We start from the raw sequence: 17,958 nt of genomic DNA, 5'->3' as shown, positions 1-17,958 counted from the left end.
CACACAGTAAACAATAACATAACGTTATTGTTTTAAAATGCGCAACTGTCGGAGGAACATGGCATCGATAAGAGGAATCGATCGTCACGGAGGCATGCGATTCCAGGAATCGGACAATTAGTAACCGGCTCCCTACTCAGCCCACCGTCCAGCCTCGTCTATGGGGGGGGGGGGGGGGGGGGGCACCACAGAAGAAGTGCTGCATTAGGGCATGCGTCCACCCATCTCACAAAAAACGCTGGCAGTGCGCCGGTAGTGCTGGCATGAAGCGCATCTTGTAGATGATGGTTTTTTCCTGCCGCGGTTTTGCACATATAGCATATTTTAATACACTTTATTGTATATTAATTATATATATTAGTTATTGCCTGACACCACAGTTCGCCCTTTGCTTTTTATTAGCTTTTTAGTAGTGTATTCGTGTAGTTATTGTTATTAGTGTATTTGTGTGTTGTCACGAATCTCAATGGCCCGTCTCTTGTGGGAGACAGCCAAGACAGGCAGGCAGCTCCGGTGTCAGGTTACAAACAGAGTGGTAGATATGAATGGCTGTGATTGGTTGTCTGAAAATGAGCTCGGCGCATCGCTCTGAAAGTTCAGAAAGTTTCAACTTTAAACGCTGTGTGCGGCCGCACAAAAAAGCTGAAAAAAGAAGCCGACTGCAGCGCATTCCATTGGGATACATACACCACAGAAGAAGTGATGTATAAATATTACTGAGTCTTAAAGACACAGACTCCAGGGAAGCTCAAGAGAGGAGAAACTATATTTAAAAACCACAAAGATATCCTCTTATGGATATTATCAAGACTTCACGTAGACCAGCAGAAAGGTGTGTGCCATATGGGACCTTTATTTTGCTAAGGCAACGGCTGGGGCCCCGGTGTATTTTCCTGCCAGCTATTGTATAGCAAACAATGCAACAGGAAATCAACTTTAGAATGTTTATGAAACGGTGGATAACCTTGTTCCCTCTCCTTCATCCTCTCTGCTTCTTCCTCCCTGGTCTCCCCCTCTCTCCTCCTCCCTCCCTCCCTCCCACTCTCCTCTTTTTTCGCTCCCTCCCTCCCACTCTCTCTCCTCCTCCCTCCTACTCTCTCTCTCCTCCTCCCTCCTACTCTCTCCTCCTCCCTCCCACTCTCTCCTCCTCCCTCCTACTCTCTCCTCTTCCCTCCCACTCTCTCTCCTCTCTCTCCTACTCCCACTCTCTCCTCCCTCCTACTCTCTCCTCCTCCCTCCCACTCTCTCTCCTCCCTCCCACTCTCTCCTCCCCTCCTCCTCCCTCCTACTCTCTCCTCTTCCCTCCCACTCTCTCTCCTCTCTCTCCTACTCCCACTCTCTCCTCCCTCCTACTCTCTCCTCCTCCCTCCCACTCTCTCCTCCTCCCTCCCACTCTCTCCTCCTCCTCCCTCCCTCCTACTCTCTCTCTCCTCCTCCCTCCTACTCTCTCCTCCTCCCTCCTACTCTCTCTCCTCCTCCCTCCCACTCTCTCCTCCTCCCTCCTACTCTCTCTCTCCTCCTCCCTCCACATACCCACTCTCCTCCTCCCTCCTACTCTCCTCCTCCCTCCTACTCTCTCTCCTCCTCCCTCCTACTCTCTCTCTCCTCCTCCCTCCTACTCTCTCCTCCTCCCTCCTACTCTCTCCTCCTCCCTCCTACTCTCTCTCTCCTCCTCCCTCCCACTCTCTCCTCCTCCTTCCTACTCTCTCCTCCTCCCTCCTACTCTCTCTCTCCTCCTCCCTCCTACTCTCTCCTCCTCCCTCCCACTCTCTCCTCCTCCCTCCTACTCTCTCTCTCCTCTTCCCTCCTACTCTCTCCTCCTCCCTCCCACTCTCTCCTCCCTCCCACTCTCTCCTCCTCCCTCCTACTCTCTCCTCCTCCCTCCCACTCTCTCCTCCTCCCTCCCACTCTCTCCTCCTCCCTCCTACTCTCTCTCTCCTCTTCCCTCCCACTCTCTCTCCTCCCTCCCACACTCTCTCCTCCCTCCCACTCTCTCCTCCTCCCTCCTACTCTCTCCTCCTCCCTCCCACTCTCTCCTCCTCCCTCCTACTCTCTCCTCCTCCCTCCCACTCTCTCTCCTCCCTCCCACTCTCTCTCCTCCCTCCTACTCTCTCCTCCTCCCTCCCACTCTCTCCTCCTCCCTCCCACTCTCTCCTCTTCCCTCCCACTCTCTCTCCTCCCTCCCACTCTCTCTCTCCTCCCTCCCACTCTCTCCTCCTCCCTCCTACTCTCTTCTCCTCCCTCCTACTCTCTCCTCCTCCCTCCTACTCTCTCCTCTTCCCTCCCACTCTCTCTCCTCTCTCTCCTACTCCCACTCTCCTCCTCCTCCCACTCTCCTCCTCTGTCCTACTCTCTCTCCTCTTCCCTCCCACTCTCTCTCCTCTCTCTCCTCCCTCCCACTTACGCTCTCTTCTCCTCCCTCCATCCCACTCTCTCTCCTCCTCCCTTCTCCTTCTTTATACCCCTCCTCCACTCTCTACACTTTATACACATTCCTCTCCCTCTTCTATTTCTCTCTCTCTCCATCCTCTCCCTCTCTATCCTCTCTGCTTTCATCCCTCCTCTCTCCCTCCACCCCTCCTTTCTCCCTCCATCTCCCTTTTCCTCTATCCTCTCCCCCCTTGCCTCTCACCCCCCCTCCCTCCATCCCTCTCTCCCTCCATCCCTCCCCTCTCCCTCTCTCCTCCCTCCCTCTACTCCTCTCTTGCTCCTCTCCGTCTCTCTCCTCCCTCCTCTCCCTCCCCCTCCCTCACTCCCTCCATCCCTCTCCCTCCTCCCTCCCTCTCTCCCTCCTCCATCCCTCTCTCCCTCCATCCCTCTCTCCCTCTCTCCCTCCTCCCTCCTTCCATCCCTCTCTCTCTCCCTCCCTCCCTCATCCCTCCCTCCCTCCCCCTCCCTCCATCCCTCTCTCCCTCCTCCCTCCCTCTCTCCCTCCCTCTCTCTCTCTCCCTCCCTCCCTCCCTCCCTCCATCCCTCTCTCCCTCCCTCCATCCCTCTCTCCCTCCTCCCTCCCTCCATCCCTCTCTCCCTCCTCCCTCCTCTCCGTCTCTCTCCCCCCTCATCAGAGGCGTTGAACCAGGGGGAGACGGTGGACCTGGACGCTCTGATGGCTGACCTGTGTTCCATAGAGCAGGAGCTAAGCACCATCAGTAAGCAGCCCAACTCCTCCAGCAGGGGGCACCAGCGAGGCCCGGGGGGTCGCAGCGCCAGCGCCAAGCAGGGCAGCGCCACCAGCGGAGGAGGAGGAGGAAGCAGCGGAGGTACAGTCCTGCTGGAACACTGTCCGGTTCTTACTATCACCACGGTTCGCACAAGGTCCTTGAAGTGTTTAAAAAGTGCTTGATTTTTTACCCCAACAATTATTCAAGGCCTGGAATTCTTTGAAAACGGCCCATTTTTTAACAAGGTGCTTAAAAAGTCCTTGAAATTCAAATAGACCATTCGCATTGAAAGTTTTGTTCATCCATCATGAAAAATCTTTTTTGTTGGAATTGTCGGAAATTGGTTTTAAGCCATAAATATTGGATCAGATTTTTTTTTAAATAATAAAACATTTAAAAGTTAATTGTATCCTTTTAAAATGAAAAATAGTGCTTGGAAAAGTAATTGAAAGTCCTTGAATTTCATTTTGCAATGTCTGTGGGAACCCTGAATCAATAACAATTTGGTTGTATTTTTTTTTAGGGCTGCCTCCTCTTAGTCCATTAATCGGTCAGTTTTGGTTTCTATGCTGAATGAGATATTTTCTGGAAAAGATTATGAGTAATCTGGTGTAAACACTAGATTTAAATAATGATAATAATAATTAATTGCATTTATATAGCGCTTTTCTAGACACTCAAAGCGCTTAAAGATAAAGATTTAAAGTGCATGATTGGATGTGGGAAACAATTTCCCACTTTTGTGGATTAAATCAACTACTCAAGCTGTCGGCAAAATCTATGACTATTAGTCAGAATTTCTTCTTAGTTGAGGGCAGCCCCAGAGAATCGTATGTTTTATCACACTTGTAGCTTGGCTTTGTCTCTGTGCGCATGTCATGTAGAACCATGATGGAAAGATACGTACTGATACTGTTAACCTCTTAACAGGCACCCAGAAAAGTGGCAATTTTCCTTTTTACTTGAACTCGAGGACTGCATACTTCTTTTGCAAAGTTTAGCTTTATACTTATAGCACATGCATGAGAGCCTGGTCTCTTTTGAAAGATAACATTCTGAAGTTACTAATGCAAATGCTAATGCTAATGAAATAGAGTAACGGAGGTCTGAACTTGTGTACTCAAAATATTTATCAGTGGTTGCAATATATATAAAAAAGAATGTGTATATAGCCTGGAGTCTTATGTAGTACAGGTCAAATTTTTTTTTTTTAATCCGTTCAGAAATGGGTCTTTGAGAGAGATCCGGGTGAACCGTGTGAAAAGAAAATGAATAAGTGGATTGGGACCAGCTAGCCTCGCTGTTGGCCAAAAACACCTCTCCTGGAGGCGTGGTTCTTTTTTCGGAGACGCAGTTTGCGGAGACGCTCTCTGATTGGCCACTGACGTTTCTGGTCATGTGACATGTGCACCCAATCGCGTGACGCCTGTGTCTTTGCCCATTTCCGCCTCGAACAGCATGCAAACTACCTAACGCCTAGTTTATCACTGGTTAAGCTTATAGGCGACTCTTTCGAAGTTGGTTAAGGTTAGAGTTTGGAATCAGGGCTGGTGTTCTATCGCCCTGCTCCCAGACAAACTCTAACCATAACCAACTTCGAAAGAGTCGCCTAAGCTTAACCGGTGAAAGAAACAGGCGTCACACGATTGGCCGCACATGTCACACGACCAGAGCGTCTCCACAAACTGCGGCTACGAAAAAAATCACGTCCTCCTGGAGTTTTAAGCTAGGCTAGAGGTTCGTATCCGCTTCCATTCATTTGTGCTAAGCTAGGCTAGCTCTCAGCCGGATAGCTTTCTACTGAACGCACAGAGAGGAAACTGGTATCAATCTCCTTGTCTGACTCTGGAGAAGACACTGAGCGCATTTCCCATATTGTTGGCGTGTTTAATGGCATTTAAGGGTTAAACAAATTTGACCATGTGAATTTTTATTAGCCATTTTGACATTGGAGAGGTTAGTCCATTTCAGACGATTAGTACACAAAACAACAAAACTAGGGATGTCCGATATTGCATTAAAATGTAAAATCAGAAATTATCGGGATCGGTTTTCAAATTATTATTAGAATTATTTTTTACATTTATTTAACCTTTTATTTACCCAGGCAATTCTTATTGTATTTATTGTGAAAAGTATGCATAATGTGTTAATTCCACGACAAGAGATATGTAATGTTAATTGCCTGAAATTATTCAGTTTTTTTGGGGGGGGGGGAACTGAATCATTATATCGGTTGATATCGGTATCGGAAATTAAGAGTTGGACAATATCGGTAAAAGAGCCAATATCGAACATCCCCAAACAAAACTGTTCTTCTTCTGTGGTGTTTGAAACGTGCAGGCAGCACCAGCAGCAGCACGCGGGCGTCGCCGGCCAACACGGTGCGAGGGGGCAGCGGCGCCACCGCCAACGCCCGGCCCGCCGTCTCCAACTTCTCCCTGGAGGACATCACCGCCCAGCTGGAGAAGGCCTCGCTCAGCATGGACGAGGCGGCCCGCCAGACCTCCTCCTCCTCCTCCTCCTCTTCCTCCTCCTCCTTCTCCTCCGCCACGCTCCGCCGGCCCTCGTCGGGGTCGTCCGGGGGGGGTGGGGGTGGGGGCGGGGGCGGCGGGCAGCACCGCAGGACCGGGTCGGTGGGCGCGGTGAGCAGCGAGCAGGAGGCGCCGCCGTCGTCCCAGCGCTCCAGCGTCAACTCTGCCTGCGCCTCGGCCTCCAGCATGGACTCCCTGGACGTGGACAAGGTGCTGAGGGGGGGCGAGCAGGAGGCGCAGGGGGGCGGGCAGGAGGAGGCGCAGCAGGGGAGGCCGGGCCAGGCCAGTACCGAGGTAGGGCTCTAACACACGCGCGGGGTTTGGTTTGGTTTGGTTTGGTTTGGTTTATCTCGTAAAGGACTGTGCATCATTTAAAAGAAATTGCAACCGAGTTAGCTTCAAGCTAGTTGGCATCAAGCTAGTTAGCTTAAAGCTAGTTAGCATCAAGCTAGTTAGCATCAAGCTAGTTAGCATCAAGCTAGTTGGCATCAAGCTAGTTGGCATCAAGCTAGTTAGCGTAAAGCTAGTTAGCATCAAGCTAGTTAGCGTAAAGCTAGTTGGCATCAAGCTAGTTATCTTCAAGCTAGTTGGCATCAAGCTAGTTCGCTTCAAGCTAGTTGGCATCAAGCTAGTTAGCTTAAAGCTAGTTAGCTTCAAGCTAGTTGGCATCAAGCTAGTTATCTTCAAGCTAGTTGGCATCAAGCTAGTTGGCTTCAAGCTAGTTAGCTTCAAGCTAGTTCGCATCTGTGGCCCCTGCACACCGCTACAAACTCACCGTCACGATTCAACAACGACTGAATCAAATAATAATAATAAAAATATTATGAATAAATATATATATATATAATATTATAAATAAAAATTAGTAAAACTTAAATGTTAATGGTCAATTGTCTGTTTTCTTTTGAATGAAAATGTGTAATTTAGATGCACCGATTATTTAAAATAATCGTTGGATACATAAATGACTTGAATAATTCAGTAGCGGGACTAAAACGCTACACGCTGGAAACTGAACAGATACTGTCGGCTGTAGGCTGTACTGTTAAAAAAACTGGAAAGTGACGTCAAATGATCCGGGGAGAACGTGTGTGAGAGAGCGTTGGAGACTGTTGTGTGTGTGTGTTGTTGTTGTTGTTGGTATTTGAACAGATCCGCTAACGGATCTCCTGCATGCTTTTTAAAGAATGACCCTGCATGGTGTTTGGATGTAACCGCATGCCCTCAAACCAACCACACGGAATGACAATCCACCATAACACTGCTTGTGTACCGCGCGCCGGGTAATATCGCTGGTGTCGGGGCGAGAACCGTCGTGTTGTTACGTTTATCGAAAGGTTTAGTGGTCTCTTTGTTTTGAGTATCCAGTATCATGACCCTCTGCCCCCCCACAAAGCCCGTTCAAAAACTCTGTTAAATTAAGAAATAATGAGTAAATAAATATTTTCTGCAACACCCTGTTCCACACATCCACACCTAGGAGCTGCCCAGTACAACCAGTATGACCACAGTCTGACACTGTTGACCACTAGGAGCTGCCCAGTACAACCACAGCATGACACTGTTGACCACTAGGAGCTGCCCAGTACAACCACAGTCTGACACTGTTGACCACTAGGAGCTGCCCAGTACAACCACAGTCTGACACTGTTGACCACTAGGAGCTGCCCAGTACAACCACAGTCTGACACTGTTGACCACTAGGAGCTGCCCAGTACAACCACAGTCTGACACTGTTAACCACTAGGAGCTGCCCAGTACAACCACAGTCTGACACTGTTGACCACTAGGAGCTGCCCAGTACAACCACAGTCTGACACTGTTGACCACTAGGAGCTGCCCAGTACAACCACAGTCTGACACTGTTGACCACTAGGAGCTGCCCAGTACAACCACAGTCTGACACTGTTGACCACTAGGAGCTGCCCAGTACAACCACAGTCTGACACTGTTGACCACTAGGAGCTGCCCAGTACAACCACAGTCTGACACTGTTGACCACTAGGAGCTGCCCAGTACAACCACAGTCTGACACTGTTGACCACTAGGAGCTGCCCAGTACAACCACAGTCTGACACTGTTGACCACTAGGAGCTGCCCGGTACAACCACAGTCTGACACTGTTGACCACTAGGAGCTGCCCAGTACAACCACAGTCTGACACTGTTGACCACTAGGAGCTGCCCGGTACAACCACAGTATGACACTGTTGACCACTAGGAGCTGCCCGGTACAACCACAGTCTGACACTGTTGACCACTAGGAGCTGCCCGGTACAACCACAGTCTGACACTGTTGACCACTAGGAGCTGCCCAGTACAACCACAGTCTGACACTGTTGACCACTAGGAGCTGCCCGGTACAACCACAGTATGACACTGTTGACCACTAGGAGCTGCCCGGTACAACCACAGTCTGACACTGTTGACCACTAGGAGCTGCCCGGTACAACCACAGTATGACACTGTTGACCACTAGGAGCTGCCCAGTACAACCACAGTCTGACACTGTTGACCACTAGGAGCTGCCCAGTACAACCACAGTCTGACACTGTTGACCACTAGGAGCTGCCCGGTACAACCACAGTCTGACTCTGCAGTTGAGGGTTAAGTGCCTTGCTCAATGGCACTGGGGTATTAAGGGAGGGAGTGTTCATTGCTTCACTTTTCCCGCCCAGATGTTCCCTGCCGGTCGGTCTTGGGGTTCAAACCGGCGACGTTCCCGGCACCAGCCTGCTTCTCTAACCTTTAGGCCTCCACTGCCCCTTAACCCTTTCACTACCACACTACAGACGGTTAACCCTTTCACTACCACACTAGACGGAGGGAGGGAGGGCGGGTGGGGCTAAGGGAATAGGAAGGAAATGAGGAAAGGTGAGTAGGGAGGGGGTTATTATACCCAGGGTTCTTGGAGAACGAGGGTCACCGATGCGGAAGTGGTTTGAAGGTTTGAAGTGAAGGACCACTGGAACGCAGACTGGTGGTGCCAGCGTTCACGTTCTTCCTATTGACCTATCAAGCCACGCCCCCTTTTTTCTTGATCCTCCAATCACAGCGGTTGTTGTGATTGGAGAACGGAGGAAAAGAGAGACGGGACTTGAGACGGGTGTAGTAATGGTTTCACGACGACGGCGTGAAGAGGGCTAACTAACTAACATCACGGCACTCTCTCTCCCTTTTTATTGCCTTTTTATTGTTTGATTAAAGGGTGAGTTTGTAACTTTCGGTTCAGACACCACGCCCTATTTGCTACTTACCAGCCATTGCTGTTGGATCGGTCCAGTCATTCCTCGGCACACTCCACCGCAAAGGGTTAACCCTTTCACTGCGACAATACACAGAGGGTTAACCCTTTCACTACCACCGTCTGTAGTGTGGTAGTGAAAGGGTTAACCGTCTGTAGTGTGGTAGTGAAATGGTTAAAACGAACTTCTCTTACTCCACGGTGCGTCTACAGCAAACTAAGGGCTTTCATTTGAGCCTCTTCTTTGTCATGGGGGGCACTGTTTAACCCCGGGTTTAACCCTTTCACTGCCGCACTACCAAACGGTTAACCCTTTCACTGCGACACTACAGACGGTTAACCCTTTACTATCGGTCTGTAGTGTGTAGTGTGATAGTGAAGGGTTAACCTTCTGTAGTGTGGCAGTGAAAGGGTTAAGGGCCGTGGGGTTCGAAGCGCAGCGTGGACTGTGTTGAGAAAAGATTACTTTTAAGACATCGTCCGTGAGCACGGGAATGGGGCCCAAGTGTCTGACGTACCCTTTAATGTTCAGATCAAGTCTCTGTTATTAAAGGTGCTATAGATAACATTTTTATGTAGAGTAATCATAATTTTTTTTTTAACAAAGCAGAGCTTTTAGAAAGGCGTGGAATAAAAGTGTTTTTCTCCCCACTCCCCCCCCCCCCCCCCCCCAAAGAACGTGAATTTATCTTCTGAAAAATGTTTGCGGGTGCAAAATTAACGTTATTGTTTACATGTTGCGTTGCATGTATCCCCCCCCCCCCCCCCCCCCTACTTCCCATCCCGCCCCACGTGGAATGCACCCGATTGGATAAACGACACGCTGGTTGCTCTAGTGCGACATCTAGTGGCTGAACGTTATCTATAGCACCTTTTTAACGTGACATTCTTCCACACGCGTGTTGTTGGTGGTGGTGCCATCCTTACCATGCACGTCCCCTGTTCCCCAGCATGTGTTTACATCCCACATGTGTGTCTGTGCACCCTTTCCTCCTCTATCCTTGGCTCCTCCCCCACCCACCCAGCACTTCCTGGTTCCCCAGCATGTGTCACTCCGACGGGCCAATGGTAAGGCAGCCAGGCGGCAGCTCCACTTCAACTCACGGGAGGGGGAAGTGGATCTGGGCACTGTAAGTGTGTGTGTAGTGTGTAGTGTGTGTGTTTGTGTGTGTGTAGTGTGTGTGTGTTTGTTTATGCATGTAACAATGAGTGTGAGAGAGATTAAGTGTATTATGGGGCGTAATTGTATGTGTGTGTGTGTGTGTGTGTATGAGTGACAACAATAGCTATAGATACTATTGATAGCCATTGTGTGCAGTACGGCTGGGGGGCCATTCTTGCTCAAATGTGAATCATGATTTTTCTCCAAGAATTGAGATCACGATTCTCTCACACGATTCTTATTTTTTCAATCAAATCATTTATTGCACTCTCTTTCTTAAACATAACATACAGTGTATAAAAGTGCTTGACTTAAACTTAAACATAACGCTGCTGTCGGGACAAAACCTCATTTTTTTTATTATTATATAAATCAACTCCGTAGATCATCCTCCATATGTGTGTGTGGGTTTTACAAAGTTTAAACAATGGGAAAGCATTAAACCGATCATCTGTCTAAACCTCCTAACTCTATTCACCCTCAAATCTGTGTTAGTTTTTTTCATCTGCTGAAAAGTTGGGTTTTTGGAGTTATGAGGTTTTGTCCCGACAGCAGCGATAACATATATCAAAGGGCTTGACTTAAACTTAAAAGTATCTTGTAACATACAAAATAACTCGAGTCAGAATCGTCATCGTTTAAAAAGATTTTTTTAAATACAAATAAAATACAAACTTGATTTTTTTTTTATAAAATACAAATCGTCATAATTTAGAAATGTGATTGCATAGGTCTATGAATCGAGATCGCGATTTTTTTCCGATTAATTGCCCAGCCCTAGTGTGTAGGTATTCCAGATTGCGACTACCAGGTTTGTACTTATTAACGGGTATATTCTAAAGGAACACGGCAATATTATGGCAAATGCGCTTTACCGTCTTCTCCAGAGTCGGACAAGAAGACACTCTGTAGATACCGATTTACATCACGGCTGCAAGCTAGCCTAGCTTAGCCTCAGACGTGTTTTTAAGCTAGGCTAGTAGTTTGTATCCACTTTCATTTCTTTTGCTAAACTAAGCTAGCTCGCAGCCCGATTTTCTACTGAACGCACAGAGAGGGAATCGGTATCCGTCTTCTTGGCCGACTCTGGAGGAGACTGTACGTGCATTTCCCATAATGTTGGCGTGTTCCTTTTTTAAAAGGCATGCATGTTGGGGCAGTATATCAATATTTATCACGGAAGGTCTGGTCGCGTTATCGTCTCGTTTTGATCATTCGTCATTGTGAAACACAATTTTGTGAAAATGATTTAATAATCAAAAATAATAAAGAAGCTCATATTAATAAAAGGACATTCAGCCGGTTTTCAACTTCTCAATCCTATCGTTCTGTTGGAGGACGTGTGATAATCAAGACGCGTAACTCACTCACCGACGTGTTGTGTGTCTCGGAGCTCAATTCCTCTGGGTGATGTCACCGAGAGGAGGGGCTTCTGGGTGATGTCACCGAGAGGAGGGGCCTCTGGGTGATGTCACAGAGAGGAGGGAGGGGCAGACCTCTAGCGAACTGCAGACATTATTTCCTCAACCGTTTCTTCAACTTCCCTCCAGTTGGGCCTCTATGCTACAGTTGAAAACGGTTAGGGCTGTACCGAATTGTTCGAAGCTTCGAAAGCTTTGTTCACAATGTTGACATTCAAATTCTAAATCAACATTCGAAAACTTTTTTTATATATATTTTTTTTATGCGTCTATTCATTCTGTTTAAACCAATGGGGGTTTTCTTCACAGTTGCAGATAAAGATTAGGCTACACTAATATTATAGTATTATACTATTATAGTATATGACTCAGCATAAAAATGTAAATAAAACATTTATCATAAATGATGTAGCCGGTCTGCATCCACCTCGGCGCTCCATCAAGACGTCACCATCACTTTCGTACTAACCGTGCCCTCATTGGATTATTTATGTTGACGAAACTGACAAGTTATATTCATTAAAGAAAGTTGATTAAAAAACGTTTTTAAAGACTCATTTAATCCGATGAATCACTTTATTCAAATTGAGGATAAATAAAATTGTTAAAATTATTATATTATAAATAAAATATGACTACAGACATTCAAAGCTTTGTTCGAATACTTCAATAGAAGCTTCGAATGTTAAGAAATGTCATTCGGTACAGCCCTAAAAGCGGTTGAGGAAATGGTGTCTGCAGTTCGTTAACACATTGGTGTTAACGAACGTTGGTTGCCAATAACGAGATTTCTCGTTATTTAATCGTTATTTCTTTTATTAGCGATATCCATTCATTTTTCATCCGTCCAGCCTGACATTATCATTGGGAATGGCTCTGAGCTCGAAAAGGGCAAGTACCACCCCCTATCGTCTCCCGGATGGTAATGCACATCATTGGATTGGATTGAGTGAAAAAGTGCATCAGAGAAATACTCCAGTCCAGGATTTTCCTATCTCTGGCAAGCAGTGTCATGTTACCAGATTCACTGGCGAGGCTGGAAGCAGCTTGGATTATGCGTTTCGGACTATAACGTTGGATCAATAAACGCGATCAATATTTGGAATGGCGATCAGGAATTGGATTCATCTTTTTGCAGAACATCTGATCTGAGGTAAGGAATCTATGTTGCCAGTTTTGGGTTAATCAGAGTTGTTTTTCACAGATTTCACAACGTGTGTGTGTGTGTGGCGTTAGGCGCTGAGCGCGGCACGAATAAATTATTTTCAGCCCGCTTTTGTATCGTGCATAAGAACACAAATACTCTCGATAATCTAGCGTTTATTTGAAAACTATTCATAAATCAGCCGGAAAATGACAACGTGTTTTGTGTATTCCAGTAAATGGCTATTTTCGCAGAATTTCTCGGAAATTACTAGAACTCTCCGAAACTATACTCGTATTCAAAACGGTATAAAACGGAAATGTACTGATGAAAAAACAATCCGTTTCGTACATGTTGACTGCAAGCAAGTCATTGATAAGCGACGGGTGTATTAGACACATAGCCATCATTTAAGACATAGTTTATGCGTTCGCAAATGTGCTCGTCCTCCCATTGATTAACGTGGTGGCATCCAAGCGATAAATCGTCATATCCGGCTGGCAACCAATGTGTTAAGAGGTCTGCTCTCCTCTCGGTGACATCACCCGGAGGAGGTTGTCGCGGTAACGATGCAGCTGCGCTCTCGGGACACGGAACTCGTTGGTTGAGTTAGCCGTCTGATTATCACACGTCCTCCAACGGAACGATGGGATTAAAGTTGAAAATTGGCAAAGTGCCCCTTTAAGTCATATTTCTTTTCTGAAATGTTTGAGAATGTTAATTGAACATCGATGCCCTATAATGATGACCATGAATTGGCTTATTTAACATGCGATTTTCCATACCTACATGTTATGATATACGCTATCGGTTAACGAGATATTGGATGCTTTTGTTTTGATATTAGTTCCTAAAAGACCCTATTGGCTGTAAGGTAGTTTTCACGTTAGTAAGTGGCTTGTTATCTATTTTACCAATGTTACCGCTCCATAAATCTTTCGACTATGCAAATCTTTCATCTACATTTCCTTCATCGGGCCTCAAGTTAAACGCGAGGATTCAGTCCATCGTCCTCCGATGACATCACTGGAGTCCAAGTTCAAAGTCATTAATAACTCCTCAATATTTTTGGGGAAACAAAAATTTATTTTGTGCCAAACTGTTGCCAGTTTTGTTTGGGATACAAAAGAGATCGTGTTGCAAAATAAATCAGTGTTGTTTTTCCTGAAATGTCCCTTGTATGTGTGTGTAAATATGTCTGCACCTGTAAATATATCGCCACTCTCTTTTAACCCTTTCACTGCCACACGACAGAAGGTTAACCCTTTACTATCACAACATGATGCTAATGATGGAGCATCGCCGTCGGTTGTGTGATAGTAAAGGGCTAACCTTCTGTATTGTCACAGTTAAGGGTTAACCGGCTGTCGTGTGGCAGTGAAAGGGTTAATGGTTGCCTCTCCACCCACAGTGACCTCTAGTGTCCACCGCAATCAGCGCTACGCCACACAACCCCCGCTCACGCTGCTTGCCTCCACAAACTGATCATCTACACACAGCTGCAATTAATGAGCCACCATCAATCATTTTGGCACTGACTTCTCTATATTTTGTCTCTCCTCTTCTTTCCTCTCCTCTCCTCTTCTCTAATTTTCTCTCCATTCCTCTCCTCGTCTCCTTTCCTCTCCTCGTCTCCTTTCCTCTCCTTGTCTCTCCTTTCCTCCTCTTCTCTCCTCTCATTTCCTCGCCTCTCCTCTCTCCTATTATTTCCTCTCCTTTCCTCCTCTCTTCTCTCATGTACTCTCCTCTCCTCTAATTTCCTTTCCTCTCTTCTATCCTCCTTTCCAATGCTCTTCTCTCATCTCCTCTTCTCTCCTTCTCTCTTCTCCTATTATTTCCTCTCCTCCTCTCCCCTTCTCTCCTATCATCTTCTCTCTGTTCCTCTTCTCTCCTTTCCTCTCCTCTCCCCTTCTCTCCTCTTCTCTCCTTTCCTCTTCTCTCCTCTCCCCTTCTCTCCTCTTCTCTCCTTTCCTCTTCTCTCCTCTTCTCTCCTCTCCCCTTCCCTCCTCTTCTCTCCTTTCCTCTCCTATCCTCTTCTCTCTGTTCCTCTTCTATCCTCTTCTCTCATTTCCTCTCCCATCTTCTCTCCTCTCTTCTCCTCTCCTCACCCAAGCACTCCTATCTGGACAAAGAAACCTCGCTCATTCTGAAAAGCATAGCAGGAAAGCCCTCTCACCTCCTGACTAAGGTGACGCCTCATTCGCTCGCTTTTTTTCGTTTCCTCACGTGTGATTGGTCTGTTCCCCCTCTCCCCGTTTGCATGTCTGTTAATACTCTTTCCTGCACCCACTTTGTCTGGATCCCCTAGCCGGGAAGCCTGTATGCTTTCCCCAACGCAGTTGTGTTTCCACGTCTCTGATTGGCCAGCGCGTTTCTGGTCATGTGACATGTACGCCAATCGTGGGACCGCAAGTTTCTACACTGGTTAAGCTTAGGCGCTCTTTCGAAGTTGGTTAAGGTTAGAGTTTGTCTTAGAGCAGGGCGATAGAACGCCAGATAGTTTGCAGGCTGTTAGACCCGGAAATAGGCGCAGAACTTGCTGTCCCACGATTGGCGCACATGTCACATGACCTGGCCAATCGGAGTGCAAAACGGGAACGCAGAAACACAACTGTGTTGGGGAAAGCATACACGCAGCCGGGAAGGACGTTTCTCTACATGTATTTTTAGATGACGCTCTAGTGTGACTGCTTGTGTTTAAGGTAATAAGGGGATGGTTTATAAACGATATTTTAGAGGAAATGATGGCAAGTTGCTTCTAGGGTGAGAAAGTGATGACTCCCAATCAAAAGCGTACAGCGAGGGAAGGATCTGGGGGAGGTAGTGTGACCCTTCCACACGTTACACTCCCCCAGTGAGAGTCCGCGCTGCCAGGTGGAAAGAAGCGGTGGGCTGGCTACACATGTGTCGGAGGAAGCATGTGATAGTCTCCGCCCTCCCAGACCGACGGTAGGGGGTAGAGTGTGCAACGACCAGGAAGGGGATTGGGAATTGGCATAACGACTAACATTGGGAGGGGGGAAAAACGGAAAAAGGAGGAAAAAGATGATAAAAAAAAGGTAAGGGATGGTTTTTAAACAATGTTTTAGAGGAAAATGATCGCAAGTTGCGGCTAGGGTGAGAAAGTGACGACTCCCGATCAAAATCATCCTTCCGGGCTATGGGATCTAGACACTGCTCTGTGGTTGAATGGTTCTCCTCTTCTGCTTGCGGCCTACCTGTCTGTCCCTCTAGGGACTCGTTTCTTCCTCCTCTTGTCATCCCGTCTCCTGTGTCCCCGTGTCCCCGTCTCCTGTGTGACCCTGTCCCCGTCTTCACTAGTTGGGTGGAAGAATGATCAGAAACCACCATAATTGTTTTCTGTCGTCCTCCTCGTTGTATTTGTTGTTTCTATGTTCATGTGTTTTTGTTTGTGTGTCGGGTTGAATATGGGATATGTTTGTGTGTGTTTATGTGTGTGCGTGTATCACTTTGAATATGGGATATGTGTGTGTGTGTATATCAGATTGAATATGGGGTGTGTGTGTGTGTGTGTGTGTGTGTGTGTGTGCGTGCGTGCGTGCGTGTGGTTGAATAGGGAATGTGTCTCGTCTGTTGAGGAGATGCCTGTCTGACTGTTGTGGTTCCCGCTGAATGCATTACTTCTGTCAGAAGTGGGTCATACACTTTACACACTTTACACACGCACAGGGAATAATCTAGGATGGCAGTTTGCCTATCTGTGTTTAGTTGACATCTGTCTGAACCCTGAGGAATGTTGCAGGGAGGGAGGGAGGGAGGGAGAGAGAGAGGGAGGGAGGGAGGGAGGGAGAGGGAGGGAGGGAGAGAGAGACTTTGTTGCTAACTGACTTGCTCGACTCAGAAACTAACTGACTTGCTCGACTCAGAAACTAACTGACTTGCTCGACTCAAAAAACGTTTGCTTATTTCCTGTTAAGGCCACATACAGCACACGCGTTGGCCTCTTGTTATAATAAGGCTTTCCTCTTTGTAATCTGTAATCCCGTGTTTAGTGTCATGTTATGAACTGGACCCTGTGGTGAAACAGCCCTTCAGAGAGGGAAGGGAATCAGGATCCAAACAGCGGCACTAAGAGCTTCCCCGGTTCTGTTGTTCTTGGGAAAAAAACGGCCGCGTCTGAACGGGCTAATCCTCTGAGGAGGGGTTAAGATCTGCTTGTTGACCCCCAGCCTCCCACCATGCAGGATACCCTGCACCTCTCTCTTTCTTTCACCCATCATCTTTGTTATCTTTCATATATATATATTATATATCTACATATATCTACATTTTAATCTCATAAATCCCTCCTTCCTCTACTGTCTGTGTTTTACTGAAAGACTTGGCAGCCATCAATCTGTCCCCCATCTCTCTCTCTCTCCCTCTCTCTCTCTTTCCCTCTCTCACCTGCTCACCCCATCTCTCTTTCTCTCTCTCTCCCTCTCTCTCTCTTTCCCTCTCTCACCTGCTCACCCCATCTCTCTTTCTCTCTCTCTCTCCCTCTCTCACCTGCTCACCCCCATCTCTCTTTCTCTCTCTCTCTCTCTCCCTCTCACCTGCTCACCCCATCTATCTTTCTCCTCTCTCTCTCTCCCTCTCACCTGCTCACCCCCATCTCTCTTTCTCTCTCCTCTCTCCCTCTCTCACCTGCTCACCCCATCTCTCTCTCTCTCTCTCCCTCTCTCACCTGCTCACCCCATCTCTCTTTCTCTCTCTCCCTCTCACCTGCTCACCCCACCTATCTTTCGCTCTCTCTCTCTATTTCTCTCTCCCTCTCTCACCTGCTCACCCCATCGCTCTTTCTCTCTCTCCCTCTCTCACCTGCTCACCCCATCGCTCTTTCTCTCTCCCTCTCACCTGTTCACCCCATTTCTCTCCCTCCCTCTCTCACCTGTTCACCCCATCTCTCCCTCTCTCTCCCCTTTCTCTCTCTCTCACCTGTTCACCCCATCTCTCTCTCTCTCTCTATCCCTCCCTCCCTCTCTCACCTGCTCACCCCATCTCTCTCTCCCTCCCTCTCTCACCTGCTCACCCCATCTCTCTTTCTCTCTCTCTCCCTCTCTCTCCCCCTCTCTCACCTGCTCACCCCATCGCTCTTTCTCTCTCTCCCTCTCTCAACCTGTTCACCCCATTTCTCTCCCTCCCTCTCTCACCTGTTCACCCCATCTCTCCCTTTCTCTCTCTCTTACCTGTTCACCCCATCTCTCCCTCTCTCTCCCTTTCTCTCTCTCTCACCTGTTCACCCCATCTCTCTCTCTCTCTCTATCCCTCCCTCCCTCTCTCACCTGCTCAC

General features: G+C 47.7%; 1 protein-coding gene across 1 annotated transcript in view; it reads left to right on the top strand.

The window, feature by feature from the left end:
• LOC311240557 (uncharacterized protein) overlaps positions 1 to 17,958 on the top strand; it is a gene marked incomplete at its 5' end in the record, with an annotated part of 59,473 nt that overhangs the window by 3,314 nt on the left and 38,201 nt on the right. Inside the window, 4 exon segments of the mRNA XM_084329134.1 lie at positions 3,066 to 3,260; positions 5,505 to 5,989; positions 9,982 to 10,068; positions 14,779 to 14,853. Of these exon segments, the coding sequence (XP_084185260.1) occupies positions 3,066 to 3,260; positions 5,505 to 5,989; positions 9,982 to 10,068; positions 14,779 to 14,853 (842 nt within the window).

This window comes from Notolepis coatsorum, assembly GCF_963971535.1.
Source record: "Notolepis coatsorum genome assembly, chromosome: 1".
Taxonomy (NCBI): Eukaryota; Metazoa; Chordata; class Actinopteri; order Aulopiformes; family Paralepididae; genus Notolepis; species Notolepis coatsorum.
The sequence above is the reverse complement of the archived record's forward strand: the minus strand, read 5'-3'. Positions and strand labels throughout refer to the sequence as shown.